At 43.9% G+C, this 16,627-nt stretch overlaps 1 protein-coding gene across 1 annotated transcript in view; it reads right to left on the reverse strand.

Moving 5' to 3' along the window:
- The window catches only part of PRDM10 (PR/SET domain 10), a 100,875-nt gene that overhangs the window by 66,990 nt on the left and 17,258 nt on the right, over positions 1 to 16,627 (reverse strand). The window contains exons 2-3 of the mRNA XM_060179885.1: positions 2,818 to 3,009; positions 764 to 928 (exon numbers count right to left, since the gene is read on the reverse strand). Coding sequence (XP_060035868.1) covers positions 764 to 928; positions 2,818 to 2,886 — 234 coding nt within the window. The 5' untranslated portion in view covers positions 2,887 to 3,009. The remainder of the gene's footprint in view (positions 1 to 763; positions 929 to 2,817; positions 3,010 to 16,627) is intronic.

Genomic DNA, 16,627 nt, shown 5'->3' on the forward strand with positions numbered 1-16,627 from the left:
CATGAAGACAAATGTTTATGGCCAGAGTCTTATTGCAAAGGTATGGGAATTATTTTTAATGTATTTTTAATTACTATGTACACTGTAAAGTGCTAACATCAGAAACTAACTTTTGCATGTTGAAGACTGTTCGTGTCATATACACATTTAAAAACTGGCACTTCAAGAAAGAGCTATACTACAGAGTTTGCTTGTTTTCTTCTTTGTTCCTGTTTTTTACCTGAGCACTATTCAGCTCCGGCTTTGGGTGGTGCAGAAAATTGAATTAGGATTTTGAAGCCTCAGGTATGAGAGTCTCTTTGCATAACCATTGTGCTATCTCCCTTGTCCATAACCTTTGCTTCTACACAGTTTGACAGATCAGTAAATTAGTAAATATCACGAAGCTACTAGGACCTTTTTTTTTTACATTTAAGTACATTTTACATTTAAGTACAATAATCTACATGTTTTCACTGATCCATTTTTGATTAAGCTAATCAGAAGTAAATGTTATTTTTGGCCTTTTTTCTTGATATTTAGGAAAAATAATCTCATAAATGGTCACTTTGACGAACTGACAAGGATAGTGCTCTTTTTCCTTCTTACGCCTAATTTAAACAAACACTATCTTCTGCTAAATTGATCGTCAGCATATTGAGAACACAAATCTTAACTGGATAGCTCCTGTATCACTAGCACCTAGCTCAGAGACTAACAGAAAAGTAAACACGAGTCCTTGGCAAATCCATTAATAAATACTAGCCAACAACCCTTCACATGCCTGCGCAGCTTCCACAGGATGAATGTACACCAGAGTGTGCTCCGGACCATCCACTGACGTGTAGGAGGCACCATCTGTCGTGTATACCACCTGCTGGGGTGGGCGGACCTGGTCATCGGTGTAGACAATCTGAGTCACAGTCCCAGTGTCTGGCACAAAGTGTACCTGTGGAAAAAAGGAGCAAGTCTGCAGCAACTACTCCTACAGAATAAAAGCTGTATACACAGATGTGTGACATCGAGAAATTGGGGGGGGGGCTGATAGATTGGGAGAAAGAGAGACACCTGGAGTATTGCTGCACCACTCATGAAGCTCTCCTTGCATCTGGGGTCCATGGTCTTGAACCCTGCACTATAATATGTTTGCTTCACTGGGTGCACCACCGCTCATCCCCCCAATAAACTTATTTTTTATTTAGAAGGTTTTTTTTTAATTATCTTTATTTATTTATTTATTTGGATAGAGACTGCCAGAAATCTAGAGGGAAGGGGGTGATAGAGAGGGAGAGAGACAGAGAGGCACCTGCAGCACTGCTTCACCACTTGTGAAGCTTTCCCTCTGCAGGTGAGGGCTGGGGGCTCGAACCCAGGTCCCTGTGCACTGCAACACATGCGCTCAACCAGGCCCTTAAACTTCTACTTCTATACTAAGCTTCAGTCTAACCTGTCTATCAAGATACAGCATAGATGGTGTCATAGAGACCGAGAGAGTGCAGCATACAACCTCTTTGTACAGTTTAAATTGCTGCAAGACAATCTGATGAGTTTAGATTTGTTTCTTGACATCAAAACCTTGAAAGAGGGGGTCGGGTGGTAGCATAGCAGATTAAGAACACATGGTGCATGGCACAAAGTGCAAGGACCTGCATAAGCATTGCGATTCGAGTACCTGGCTCCCCACCTGCAGGGGTTTTGCTTCACAAGTGGTAAAACAAGTCTACAGGCGCCTTTCTCTCCCCCTCTGTCTTCTCCTCTTGATTTCTCTCTGTCCTAGCCAACAACAACGACAGCAATGACAACAATAATAATAACAACAATGATAAACAGGGGCAACAAAAGGGAAAAGATGGCCTTCAGGAGCAGTGGATTCGTAGTGCAGGCACTGAACCCCAGCAATAACCCTAGAGGCAAAAAAAGGAGGGGGGCCTGCAGTAGCGCACCAGGTTAAGCGCACACAGCATAAAGCGCAAGGAACCGTGCAATGATAGTTCAAGCCCGGTGCTCCCCACCTGCAAGGGAGTCGCTTCACAAGCGTTGAAGCAGGTCTGCAAGTGTCTTTCTTTCCCCCTTCCCTCTCAATTTCTACGTCTTATTCAACAACAGTGGAAAAAAGATGGCCGCTAGGAGCAGTAGATTCATAGTGCAGGCAATGAACCCCAGCAATAACCCTGGAGGCAAAAAAAAAAAATCTCCTTACCACGTGTGCACCCAGCACCACAGGGGAGCGCCAAAGCAAAGCGAAGCTCCATGGATGGTGGAGCATATGATAAAATAAGACAAGGTCATGCAACAGATTATGACAAGTTGGGGAAAAGGCACAAAAGCCTGTAGGTGGTATTTCAGCTCTTGGAAATCACTGAACCAAAACGACAAGACAAAGTGCTGAAACACTGCCTCTTCCTTCCACAGCAAGCTGTGATCCAGCTCCTCCCAAATTATGCTTACGATTAATACAGAGATCAGTATTTCTTGGGGGCTGAGCGGTAGCACACCTAGTTGAACGTTCAAGGACCCCGATACCAGGACCCCCCCCCTCCACACAAGCAATGGGGGGATGCTTCACTAGCAGCGAAGCCCCTTCTCTGCATCCCCCATCTCTCTCAGTTTCTCTCTGACTTACCTAATAAAAAGAAAGGGGTAAAATATAGGAGGGAAAATGGCTGCCAGAAGCAGCAGACTCATGGCGCAAGGCCACGCCCTAGCGAAAATCCTGGTGGTTAACTAAAAAATAAAACTAAAAAGATAAAAACCAGCATTTCTGTACTCAACCAAAACAAGCAAACAAGCAAGCAAGCAAACAAGCAAGCAAGCAAGCAAACAAACATCTATCTGCACCTGCGTAGTGCCGCCTTCGTGCTCCGCAGCCGTAGGCCACACATGTGAGCTCTGGTCTTTGGAATCCATCCTTCCCCGCACACCAGCTCCGCATCAGGGGCTGGGGCAGCTCTAGGGCAGCGCGCGCCCCGCGGCCGTCATCTGTGCACCAGGCGCATGTTCGTGGGGGGCAAAGAGGGCTCTGCACCGCGCCTGAAGAAAGAGTAACAGAACCAAGGCAACTCTCAGTAGATGGATACTTTTCGACCGATGACGTTTGAATTGTAATTGAATCACATTCAATCAAATATATTTCAGTCTGGTTCCCCCCACAGACACACACATAGATATAGCGAGGCAGAGAAAATGAGGGCAGATAGCATGGGGTAGATAGCATGACGGTTATGCAAAGACACTCTCATGCCGGAGGCTCCATAGTCCCAGATTCAATCCCCAGCAGCACCGTAAGTCAGTGCTGAGTGGTCCTCTGGTCTCCTTGTATCTTTCTCTCTGCATCTTTGTTTCATGAAAAATAAACTAAATAAATATTAAAAGGGGGCAGGCAGTGGTGCACCTCGCTAAGCACAGTGCACAAAGGCCCAGGTTCAAGCCCCTGGTCTTCACCTGCAGAGTGGGAAATTGCACAAGCAGTGAAACAGTGCTGCAGGTGGCTCTCTCCCCTTTCCCTCTCAGTTTCTCTTCTGTCTCTATCCAGAAGTAAATAAATTATGTTAAAATATTAGGAAAAATATACGGGTTGGGGGTAGGGCGGTAGCACAGCGGGTTAAGCGCACGTGGCGCAAAGCGCAAGAACCGGCCTAAGGATCCAAGTTCGAGCCCCCGGCTCCCCACCTGCAGGGGAGTCGCTTCACGAGCGGTGAAGCAGGTCTGCAGGTGTCTATCTTTCTCTCCCCCCCCTCTGTCTTCCCCTCCTCTCTCCATTTCTCTGTCCTATCCAACAATGAACGACATCAACAACAATAATAATGATCACAACAAGGCTATAACAACAAGTGCAACAAAGGGGGGGAATGGCCTCCAGGAGCAGTGGATTCATGGTGCAGGCACTGAACCCCAGCAATAACCCTGGAGGCAAATTATATATATATATAACTTTCCCCTACCAGAGCACTGCACAGCTCTGGTTTATGGTGGTGTAGGTGACTGAACCAGGAACTTAGGAATCTCAGGCATGAGAGTCTCTTGGCATAACCATTATGCTATCTACCCCAACCCAGTAAATATTTTTCTTTATTTATTTTTAATTATTTGTTTATTCCTTTTTGTTGCCCTTGTTGTCTTATTGTTGTATTTATTGTTTATTTATTGTTGTTGTTGTTGGATAGGACAGAGAGAAATGGAGAGAGGAGGGGAAGACAGAGAGGAGGAGAGAAAGATAGACACCTGCAGACCTACTTCATCACCTGTGAAGCGACTCCCCTGCAGGTGGGGAGCCAGGGGCTCGAACCAGGATCCTTACACTGGTCCTTGCTCTTTGTGCCACGTGTGCTTAACCTGCTGCACTACCGCCCGACTCCCAGTAAATATTCTTAAAGCATATCTTCCTTACATCACAGTACCATTTAAGCACAGATAAGAAGATATTCAGGGTGTTGTTATCATGTGAGTTAAATCTTCAACAATGTGGCTACATTTTTTAAAGTAGAATTAAAATTATTGAGAAAACTAGGAATACATGCCATCAATAATACACACATCCATATGAAGAAAACCACAACATTGTACCTAAAAACATAAAAGGCTCAGTATCATAAAACCATAAAATGTTCTCCACAGGAAGCATTTTAAAATGCTTTTAAAAATAATTCCAGGAGTCCGGCGGTACAAAGCACAAGGACCCACGTAAGGATCCGGGTTGGAGCCCCCGGCTCCCCACCTACAGGGGAGTCCCTTCACAGGCAGTGAAGCAGGTCTGCAGGTGTCTATCTTTCTCTCCCCCTCTGTCTTCCCCTCCTCTCTCCATTTCTCTCTGTCCTATCCAACAATGACAACAACAATAACAACAACAATAATAATTATAACAAGAATAAAAAGACAAGGAAACAAAAGGGAAAATAAATCAATAAAATTTTTTAAAAATTAAAAATAATAAACTCATACAGAAAGGCTATAAAAAATAGTACACAGAATTCCTGTATTTACTGATTCCCCAAATACCTTTTTTTCTTTCTTTTTTCTCTTTTTTTTTCTTTTTTCTTTACCAGAACACTGCCCAGCTCTGGATAATAGTGCCAGAGATTGAATCAGGGACCTTGGAGCCTCAGGTGTGAGAATCTGCATAACCAGTATGCTACCCCTCCCAAATGCTAATTTACCTTGTTTGCTTTTATTATCTTTCTCACTTTCTTCTTTTTATTGAACCATTTAAAAGCAACTCCTAGCCATAATGTTTCTTTTTTCTTCAATGATTTTTTTAATTTTTATTTATTTCCTTTTGTTGCCCTTGTTTTTGTATTGTTGTAGTTATTGTTGTTATTGATATCATTGTTGTTGGATAGGACAGAGAGAAATGGAGAGAGGAGGGGAAGACAGAGAGGGGAGAGAAAGACAGACACCTGCAGACCTGTTTCACCGCTTGTGAAGCGACTCCCCTGTAGGTGGAGAGCCGGGGGCTCCAACCTCCTAGGATCTGTCCGCTGGTCCTTGCGCTTTGCACCACCTGCGCTTAAGCCACTGCACTACTGCCCGAATCCCCATAATGTTTAATTGCAAAGTTCTTAAATACCTACTTCCAAAAAATAGGACATTTCCCCACATGATTATAGTGCTACTATTATTAAAACTAGCAGTTTCAAATAACATTATTCCCTAATTTACCGATCTCATTTAAATGCTGAAATTTTCCGATTAGTATCCACTATAGAGAAAGAAACAGCTTTATTTTCCCCAGACCAGAATGTGGGTATCCAACCTGGTGTCATACCCTTCACCCTCTCTGATCTGGGACAGTCTTTCCCAGCCCTCCAGTCCCTGGATTTTTCTTTTAATGCACAAGTCATTCATTCTTCAGAAGGTTCTTCAATTTGAGCTGGTCCGATGTTTCTTCATGGTTAGAATGAGGATACATATATATTTTTAAAGATTTTATTTATTTATTAATGAGAAACATAGGAGGAGAGAGAAAGAGCCAGACATCACTCTGGTACATGGGGACTGAACTCGGGACCTCATGCTTGAGAGTCCAATGCTTTATCCACTGCACCACCAGGATACATATTTTTATCAACACCACAAGAGTTGTTTTCCCCTACACAGGAATTTTAGAGTTGTTTTTTCTCTCTCTCTTAACTTGTTCATCAGTTGCACAAATGTTTGACTGCATACTACACTGATTAATAGTGGTGCTTACAAGATTCTAAAATTATATGGTCTCGTTCCACACCACATCCATCATCAAGGTTCTATGTCCCCATCCCCCCATTTCCCAAAGATAACACATAACCACCATCATTCTCACAAAGTCGCTAAGCTACTTTAACTCCTCTGGCATTGGTGTCCTGAACTGTGAATTGAATAAAATTGTAAAATGATTTATAAAGCCTAATCTAGGGCAAGAGTGATAGCATAATAGTTATGCAAAGATTTTTTTTTTCCTCCAGGGTTATTGCTGGGCTCTGTGCCTGCACCATGAATCCACCGCTCCTGGAAGCCATTTTCCCCCCTTTTTGTTGCCCTTGTTGTTGTAGCCTCGTTGTGGTTATTATTATTACCATTATTGATGTTGTTCGTTGTTGGATAGGACAAAGAGAAATGGAGAGAGGAGGGGAAGACAGAGAGGGGGAGAGAAAGATAGACACCTGCAGACCTGCTTCACCGCCTGTGAAGCGACTCCCCTGCAGGTGGGGAGCCGGGGGCTCGAACCGGGATCCTTACGCCATGCGCCACGTGCGCTTAACCCACTGCGCCACCGACCCCCACAAAGATATTTTTATACTGAAGCTCCAAAGTCTCAGGTTAGTCCCCCAGTACCACCATAAACCAGAGCTGAGCAGTGCTCCGGTTTAAAAAAGTGTGTGTGTGTGTGTGTGTGTGTGTGTGTGTGTGTGTGTGTGTGTGTCTGTCTGTCTGTCTACACACACACATCCTTGTTTTCAATTTAGTAAGGAAGCAGCAGACCTGAAAATCAATGGACTGAATTAAACATCTTGGTTGTACTGTTCTCTTACACATAACCTTGGTCAAATCACATTAGTTCTCAGCCCCTCAATGTCATCCTATATAAACGGATTTAAGAATCTTCTCTTTGTGGGCCAGGCAGTGGCACACCTGGTTAAGCACTCACATTACAGTGCACAAGGACCCAGGTTCAAGCCCCTGGTCCCCACCTGTAGGGGGGAACTTCACAAGTGGTGAAGCAGTGTTGCAGGTGTCGCTCTGTCTCTCCCTACCTCCCCCACCCCTCTAAATTTCTTTGTCTCTAATCTAATAATAAATTAAAATATCTTTTAAAAATCTCCTAGAGGGGGCCAGGTGGTAGCACAGCAGGTTAAGCAAACATGGCGCAAAGCGCAAGGACCTGCACAAGAATCCCTGTTCCGAGCCCCCGGCTCCCTACCTGCAGGGGGGTCACTTCATAAGCAGTGAAGCAGGTCTGCAGTATCTATCTTTCTCCCTCTCTGTCTTCCTCTCCTCTCTCAATTTCTCTCTGTCCTATCCAACAATGACAGCAATAACAACAATAATAATGACAATGACAGTGATAAACAATAAGGGCAACATGTGGGAAAAAATAGCCTCCAGGGGCAGTAGATTCATAGTGCAGGCACCAAGCCCCAGCAAGAACCCTGGAGGCAAAAAAAAAAAAAAAATCCTGTCATCTGAGGATTGCATGCTACATGCAAAAAAGTTCAGGCTTAAGACCCAGCACATAGAGAGTGGGTACTCAAAAATATCAATTTTCATATTTTACAAATGATCTATAAAATCCTCCAGATTTCTGAATCATTTCAGGTTTTTAAGAGCCTGGCAACTGACTGCATAACAAATACCCCGTATATGAACTCCCTTTTCTATAAAACTTGGGTCACCTTTATTTTCTTTTTTATATAAGTTTTCTTTCTTTTTTTTTTTCAGCTGGCCCAGTTTTGTAAAGCTTTAGGGGAGGAGGGAAAAATTCCAAGAGCCACTTAGCGCTGTCCAGTAGGAAGGTGCTGACAGGCTCTACTAGCCAGTGACAGATTTCCTTCCACTGCCCAGCCTTCTGCCACTCCTCCAGATCTGAAACAACCAGAGAACACCAGGCTACTCCTTATCTATGAAGTAGTCAGCATCCTGTCTCCTTTAATCCATTGTTTAGTGGAGACTTTATCACCAGGAAGAGAAGGACATGCTTGTATATCTACCCACTCTCTGATGACATTCATCTGAAAATACATGACGTAGCAGATATTGTTCTAGACCAGGAGTGGGAAAGCTTTTTTCTTCTGCCAAGGGCCATTTGAATATTTATAGCATCATTTGTGGGCCATATAAAATAATCTACCTAAAAATTAGCACTTGAATTTCTGAGGCTTTAAAGTCCTAGGTTCAATCCCCAGTACCATATGTAAGCCAGAACTCCACAGTGTTCTGGTTAAAAGTAATAATAATAAAGTTAGAGGAGATAGCGTAACAGTTATGCAAAAAAGACTCTCATGCATGCGGCTCCAAGGTCTCCAGTTCAATCCCTCAAACCACCATAAGCCAGGGCTGAGCAAGGCTCTGGTTAAAAAAAAAAAAAAATCCAGTTACCTTGGCAGAACCACACCAAATTGATGAGATTTCATGGGCGGGCAGGACATTCCCCATCCCAGTTCTAGGTTGATGAAGACATAACACCAATCAAGTCCAAAACTTAATTTTGGCACAGCTCAGAAAATGCTCAACTGGCAAAGTGTTGGTTGGGTTTGCCTATTTGGTTCAATCCCCAGCATGTACTGGCATCGTGCTCTGGCTTCTCTCTCTCAAATCTTTTCCATATATATAAATTCAATAAATCTTACGAGGAAAAAAAAACGGATCTGCAGCCTGAGAGGTGGGGCAGTGGATAAGGCACTGGTTTCTCTCAAGCATGAGGTTCCAAGTTCAATCCTCAGCAACGCATGTGTCAGAACGATGCTCTGATTCTTTTATCATTAATTGGGTAAATAATTTTTAATGAAACAAAAAGCAACCCTTGCTTTAAGTTTCTAGTCCTGGAAATATTTCTTAGTGTGGTAAAGATGATTGAGATAAGTCTCAGTTCTATAATCCTAGGTCTACCAGGTGCCTAGCAAATGTGATGTTAGTAAACTCTGCCATACACTGTGACATCAGGAAGCCACAAACTGACCCTTGACCACCTTATGCAAGAAAACACATTAGGTAGTAGATAGCATAATGGTTATGGCAAAGAGACTCTCATGCCTGAGGCTCTGAAGTCCCAGGTTCAATTCCCCATACCACCATAAACCAGAGCTGAGCAGTGGTCTGCTTAAAATTAAAAAAAAAATTTACTGGAGGTCAGCAGGTGTCTCACCCAGTAAAAAGCACATGCTAGAGGGCTGGGTGGTAGCACACCTGGTTGAACACACATGTTACAGTGCACAAGGACCCGAGTTCAAGCCCCCAGTCCCCACTTGCATGGGGAAAGCTTTGCGAGTGGTGAAGCAGGGTTGTAGGTGTCCCTCTGTTTCTCTCCCTATCACTCCTTTCCTCTTGATTTCTGGCTGTCTCTATCTAATAAATAGATTTAAAATAACTAAAAATAAAGAGTATATTTAAAAGAAAAAGTGCATACCATCATGTGCAAGGACCCAGGTTCAAGTCCCAGGCATCCACAAGAGAGTTCCTTCAGCAGGGGACACTTTGTGAGTGGTAGATCAGTGCTCTAGTGTCTCTCCCCACCCCACCCTCCATCTAGAGAAAAGGGAAAAAATGACCACCAGGAGCAGTGAAGTCAAGCAGGCATGGAAATGCAGGTTAGATAAGTCTGGTGGGAGAAAAGAAAGCTGATTTTTTTTTTAAAGATTTTATTTACTTATTAACGAGAAAGATAGGAAGAGAGAGGGGCGGAGGGGGAAAGGAAGAACCAGATACCACTCTGGTACATGTGCTGCCAGGGGTCAAATTCAGGACCTCATGCTTAAGAGTCAGGGCTTTATCCACTGCACCACCTCCCAGACAAAAAAGAAATTTTAGAGATGGAAAAATAGCTCACTTTGGCAGTGAGCTGCTTCACCTTGTGTACAACCCAGGTTTAAGTCCAGCCCCAACTACACCAAAGAAAGCGGTGTGGTGTGGTGTGGTGTGGTGTGGTGTGGTGTGGTGTGGTGTGGTGTGGTGTGGTGTGGTGTGGTGTGGTGTGGTGTGGTGTGGTGTGGTGTGGTGTGGTGGTGTGTGTGTGTGTGTGTGTGTGTGTGTGTAGATACATATTTTAAGTACTGCCTGGCATAGTTATAATAATTAATGATCTGCACTGTATCGAGTCAATCAGGCCCCTTCCCTCAGACACACATTTTCCCAATCTCTGAACTCAAGCTCTAGTTTACAATAGCAGTGCCCTGCAATCACTGTCATTCAGGTGGCAGTGAGGATGTGGGAGCCCCTGCCAGCACGTGAGTGACCTTGCTCACAGCAACTCATCAGTTCTGTCCTTGCTTCACTGAGCCATATGTGTCATTAGCTCTAGACACCCTGAGTCGAACTGTCAGTTTCAGACATCTTCAAAAAGACTGCACTGTAAATGGACATCGAAGCCGAGAGACAGGGGAACAGCAGCTGGGCAGAAATTTCATTTGGGTAGCAAATATCCACCACTGGAAAAGTGACCTGAACACTGCAAGGCCCCTGAGGCCTGGGTATGTGATGCTGACTGTGCCTGTGATGACTGAGACCCCTGGGAAAGTCTGGCCTGTCCTGCCCCAGGCTAAGTCAGAACAAACATAAACGCTGGGAGCAATACTCCAAGTGCTGCTAGGTACTCGCTTCTGGAGGAGGTTCCAGGGACAGTGGTGTGCCCTCACAAGCATACTGGAAGGCACATCAGTTACTTTCAGTAAAAAGTGATTCTAGGGGGCTGGAGAGACAGCATAATGGTTATGCAATAAGACTTTCATGCCTGAGGTTCTGAGGTCCCAGGTTCAATTCCCAGCACAACCATAAGCCAGAGCTGAACAATACTCTGGTTAAAATAATAATAATAATAAGAAGAAGAAGAAGAAGAAGAAGAAGAAGAAGAAGAAGAAGTGGAGATTCTAAGGCCAGAATAACTCAGTTAGTAGTGTGTTGCTTTGCCATGTGCAGTGACCCAGATTCAAGCCTGACCTCCGACATATTTAAGGAAGCTTTGGTGCTATAGTCTCAGTCTCTCTCTCTCTCTCTCTCACACACACACACACACACACACACACACACACACACACCTTTACAAGAAAGAAAACTCAGAATCATATTTTTTCTTTTAAAAAAAGACATAGGGAGTCGGGTGGTGGCGCAGTGGGTTAAGTGCATGTGGCGCAAAGCGCAGGGACCGGCGTAAGGATCCCGGTTCGAGCCCCCGGCTCCCCACCTGCAGGGGAGTCGCTTCACGGGCGGTGAAGCAGGTCTGCAGGTGTCTATCTTTATCTCCTCCTCTCTGTCTTCCCCTCCTCTCTCCATTTCTCTCTGTCCTATCCAACAACAAAGCAACGTCAACAATGGCAACAATGACTGCAACGAGGCTGCAACAACTAGGGCAACAAAAAGGGGAAAAAATGGCCTCCAGGAGCGGTGGATTCATGGTGCAGGCACCGAGCCTAGCAATAACCCTGGAGGAAAAAAAAAAAAAAAAAAGACATTACGTGAAGAAGCAGACTCTGAAAGTGGTGAAGCTTTAGGAGTGCTTGAATTTATTTCACTTTCATTTTCCCTTTTCTGCATAAAAGAGTAACAGGATCAAACTCCAGGCATAAGTAAAGCTGAAAGTGCTCTCTCCAAAAGTACATCATAAAAATTCTAAGTAGCAAAAAACACTTGGATCTGAGTTTTATGGGCAAGACGTTTTCTTTCATGGTGATAGATAAAATAATGTGTATCTTGCCACTGAGAGCGTAGATCCCATAAAACAGTGATATTTGGGATTGTGAAGCAAAATGATAAGCATTCAGGAGGTGCTCATTGTCTTTTTTCATGCTTTGTGAACATCACGCATAAGAAGGTGAAAGAGAAAAAAAAATAAAATAAAGTGGTCCGGGAAGTGGTGCACTGGATTCTCAACCATGAGGTCCCGAGTTCAATCCCCGGCAGCACATGTACCAGAGTGATGCCTAGTTGTCTGGTTCTTTCTTTCTCTCCTTTCTCATGAATAAATAAATTCTTAAAAATAATAATAATAATAGGGAGTCGGGCAGTAGCACAGCGGGTTAAGCGCACATGGCACAAATTGGAAAGACGGGCACAAGGATCCCTGTTCAAACCCCCAGCTCCCCACCCGCAGGGGAGTCACTTCACAGGCGGTGAAGCAGGTCTGCAGGTGTCTATCTTTCTCTCCCCCTCTCTGTCTTCCCCTCCTCTCTCTATTTCTCTCTGTCCTATCCAACAATGACGACATCAATAACAACAACAAGGGCAAGAAAAGGGAATAAATAAATATTAAAAGAATTTTTAAATAATAATAATAATAATAAAATAAAACTGTTTCCATGGGACTCACAATCCAGTGGGAGAGATGGACAGCTCACTTCCAGCGCATCCCCTGGGTGATATCAGGGCAACCTGGTGAGCCTGAGACTGCAGAAAGGAAAAAAAAAAAAAAAGATCAATGCTGACTTTTCCACACCAAGCCAGAAGAGAGAGTATCCTGGAGGAGCCTCCACACACTGCCTCCTTGGGCTGCCTACAGCTCCCACTCTGCCAGAGTCGTACCTCTCTTAAGCTACTAGCCTGGTTCCTACCACCACTGAGCGCCTCAGCTCAATGAAGCCATCATACCAGAAGCGCTCTTGGCTTCAGGGTGAAAGCAGCCTGGGAGGTGATGCAGTAGCTAGAGCACTGGACTCTCAAGCAGGAGGTCCCGAGTTTGATCCCTGGCATCACATCTACCAGAACGGTAATCTGGTTCCCTCTCTCTCCTCTCTCGTTAATAAATCAATAAATAATATATTTTTTCTTATCTTATTATTATAATTATTCTGCCACCAGATTATTGCTGGGGCTTGGTGTCAGCACTATGAATCTGTCATTCCTGAGGCCATTTTTTTCTTTCTTCTTCTTCCTTTTTTTTTTTTTCCATTTCTTTTTCTATTTTATTTGATAGAACAAAGAGAAATTAAGAGAGGAAGGGGAGATAGAGGAGAGTGATCCAGGAGGTGGCACAGTGGGTAGAGCATTGGACTTTCAAGCATAAGGTCCTGAGTTCAATCCCTAGCAGCACATGTACCAGAGTGATGTCTGGTTCTTTCTTTTTCTTTCTATCTATCTATCTCATGAATAATTAAATAAAATCTTAAAAGGGGGGAGAGAAAGATAAACACCTGAAGACCTGTTTTACTACTCTTGAAGTGTTCTGCTTGTGCTGAAAGAAGGCTTGAACTCAGGTCCTTGCTAAATATCTTGTTTTTTTTAAAGACTTCAAAGTGTGAAATTTCTGCTTTATCATTGGCTGGCAGCAGCAGAAGAAAAGTTCCAGATCCATCTTCAAAGGTGGGTGCCTGGGGTGACAAGTTGGACTGTAAATTTGCTCTGTCCCTGTAAATGGTGCTCTACATCGTGAAGATATTCTGTAGGAGTATTAACTCAGAAACAGGAAGCATCCCAGGGGTCTCCAGACTGGCACCTGATGCCTGCTGCAGCATTACTGATGGGAAGAAGTCACCACACTCCAGACAGTGCCCTTATAGGCGCATTTTCCTTATTACATAATAACTAGCAAAAGCTGCTGGCCTCTTCCCTAAAGTTCAATGCTAGACATGCCAAAGAAAGCTGTTAGAGGGAGACTAATGAACCTACCCAATGAGCATAAGTGCTAGAAGAAAAACAAGCGAAATAAAATAAACTGGGACCAGGTGGTAGCACATAGTTACAATGCACAAGGTCACGAATTCAAGTCCCCATTCCCCACCTGCAGGGAGAAAGTTTCATGACTGGGGTCTCTCTGTATCTCTCCCTCTCCATCACCTCCTTCCCTCTTGATTTCTGGCTATCTCTACCCAATAAATAATTTTTAAAAAATAAAATATAATAAAATGAATGCGGAGTTTGAGCTCCAGCTGAGGACAGGCCACACTGGCAGAACAGAAGAGGACCAATTATCCATCCCATAGGGAGGCAGGTTTGTTTTTTAAGATTTTTAAAAATATTTATTTTTTCCCTTTTGTTGCCCTTGTTTTTTTATTGTTGTAGTTATTATTGGTGTGTTATTGATGTCATTATTGTTGGATAGGACAGAGAGAAATGGAGAGAGGAGGGGAAGACAGAGAGAGGGAGAGAAAGATAGATACCTGCAGACCTGCTTCACCGCTTGTGAAGTGACTCCCCTGCAGGTGGGGAGCTAGGGGTTCAAACCGGGATCCTGCGCTTTGCACCACCTGTGCTTAACCCGCTGCGCTACCACCCGATTCCCAGGGAGGCAGATTTTTAATCATTCTTGTGTCCCATATGCTCTGAATACCCACTGTACAGGCCTGTGCCCACTATCAGAAAGAAACCCAGTAGCCAGCCTAGTCCAGCCCAGCCCAGCAAGCAGCAGGAAACCTCAGGCAGCCCAAGAGAGGCTGGGTAAGATGCAGGTGCCAAGAGCAGAGTCACAGGCCTGCTGTCTCCCTCCAGGAAAATGAACAAGTCCTGGCAGGGAGCTCTGGAAAAGCATGAAGTGGGTCATCCCTTGGGCTCTCTGATCCACATGTTGAGTAGTTGTGTCTTTGTTGTTGGTGTTTTATATTTCGCCTTTCCTTTAATGAGTATGAACAGCTATGTGGTGACTTCTGCTGACCCAAGTTGAAAAAGAGCATCCTTCAGGCACGCAGATACAGAAATCAGCCTCCATTTACAGGGTGCCCACCTGAGCAAGCTTTAAAGTTGTTTCCATAAATACTACAGCCACTAGAATAGGAATTTGGATCTGCCATATCTGTATTAGAGTCAGTCTGGCTTAAAATCTTGAATGCATTACTTACAGCTTTTTGCAATTTGTTTACTCAGATCTCAAGCTCATCTTCCACAAAGACAAAGAACAAAAAAGTGTGTTCAGTATAAATAAACACAGAGCAATGGGGGTAGATAGCATAATAGTTAAAAAAAAGACTATCGGGATTCAGGTGCTAGCGCAGCGGGTTAACCGGACATGGCGCAAAGTACAAGGACCCGCTTAAGGATCCCGGTTCAAGCCCCCGTCTACCCACCTGCAGGGGAGTCGCTTCACAGGCAGTGAAGCAGGTTTGAAGGTATCTGTCTTTCTCTCCCCTCTGTCTTCCCCTCCTCTCCATTTCTTTCTGTCCTATCTAACAATGACAACATCAATAACAACAATAACTAAAACAAAAAGGGCAACAAAAGTGAAAATAAATAGAAGACTATCATGCCTGAGGCTCCAAAATCTCAGGTTCAACCCCCTACACCACCATAAATCCTGGCTGAGTAGTGCTCTGGTGTTAAAAAAAAAAAATTAATTCAACAAAAAAGTGAAATAAACTTATGCCTAAGGAGCTTAAAATTTCTGAAAAAATAAGCTTTCAACAAATTCTAAAAATAATAACAAGCTTTTGTATGGGTTGAAGATAAAAGTGTATTTTGGGGGTCAGGCAGTGGTAGCACAGCTGGTTAAGTGCACGTGGCACAAAGTGCAAGGACCAGAGTAAGGATCCCGGTTCCAGCCCCCAGCTCCCCACCTGCAGGGGAGTAGCTTCACAAGTGGTGAAACAGGTCTGCAGGTGTCTATCTTTCTCTCCCCCTCTCTATCTTCCCCATTTCTCTCAATTTCTCTCTGTCCTATCCAACAATGACATCAATATCAACAACAATAATAACCACAACAACAATAAAACAACAAGGGCAACAAAAGGGAGGGGGGGATAGCCTTCAGGAGCAATGGATTCCTGGTGCAGGCACAGAGCCCCAGTAATAACCCTCGAAGCAAGAAAAAAAAAATTTTTAAGTGTTTTTTAATTTTATTTTATTTATTTATTCCCTTTTGTTGCCCTTGTTGTTTTATTGTTGTAGTTATTATTGTTGTCGTAGTTGTTGGATAGGACAGAGAGAAATGGAGAGAGGTGGGGAAGATAGAGAGGGGGAGAGAAAGATAGACACCTGCAGACCTGCTTCACCGCTTGTGAAGCGACTCCCCTGCAGGTGGGGAGCCGGGGGCTCAAACCAGGATCCTCATGCTGGTCCTTGTGCTTTGCGCCACCTGCGCTTAACCTGCTGTGCTACAGCCTGACTCCCAAAAAGTGTATTTTTAATTCAACTGTAATAAATTTGTAAAAATTCTTGACTATACATAAAGGACCCTAAGGGTAAAGGTCAAGAATGAAAATGAGACAATAATAAATATTTCTACTGCTGTCATTCACATTTAATTTCTAGTATAACTGTTAACAATGAAACAAACAAGACATCCACAATTGCAGAGAAACTCCTAAAACTTATGCCAGTGGAAAAATAAACTCCACAAAAACCTTTAGAAACTGAACAGAAATTATTTGGAATAAATTTCAAAATAAATACTTTTAATATTATAAAAGTAAAGGCCAGGCGCTCGCACCTTCTCGGTCTCGCCCGCCTGCCCGCTCCCTTGCTAGCTCTCGCTCTTCTCACTGATCGGAGAGGCTCTGACCACAGCTTGCGGCTGGGAAGAGAGACAGAGACGGCAGCTCACGGG

Source organism: Erinaceus europaeus, chromosome 20, assembly GCF_950295315.1.
Source record: "Erinaceus europaeus chromosome 20, mEriEur2.1, whole genome shotgun sequence".
Taxonomy (NCBI): Eukaryota; Metazoa; Chordata; class Mammalia; order Eulipotyphla; family Erinaceidae; genus Erinaceus; species Erinaceus europaeus.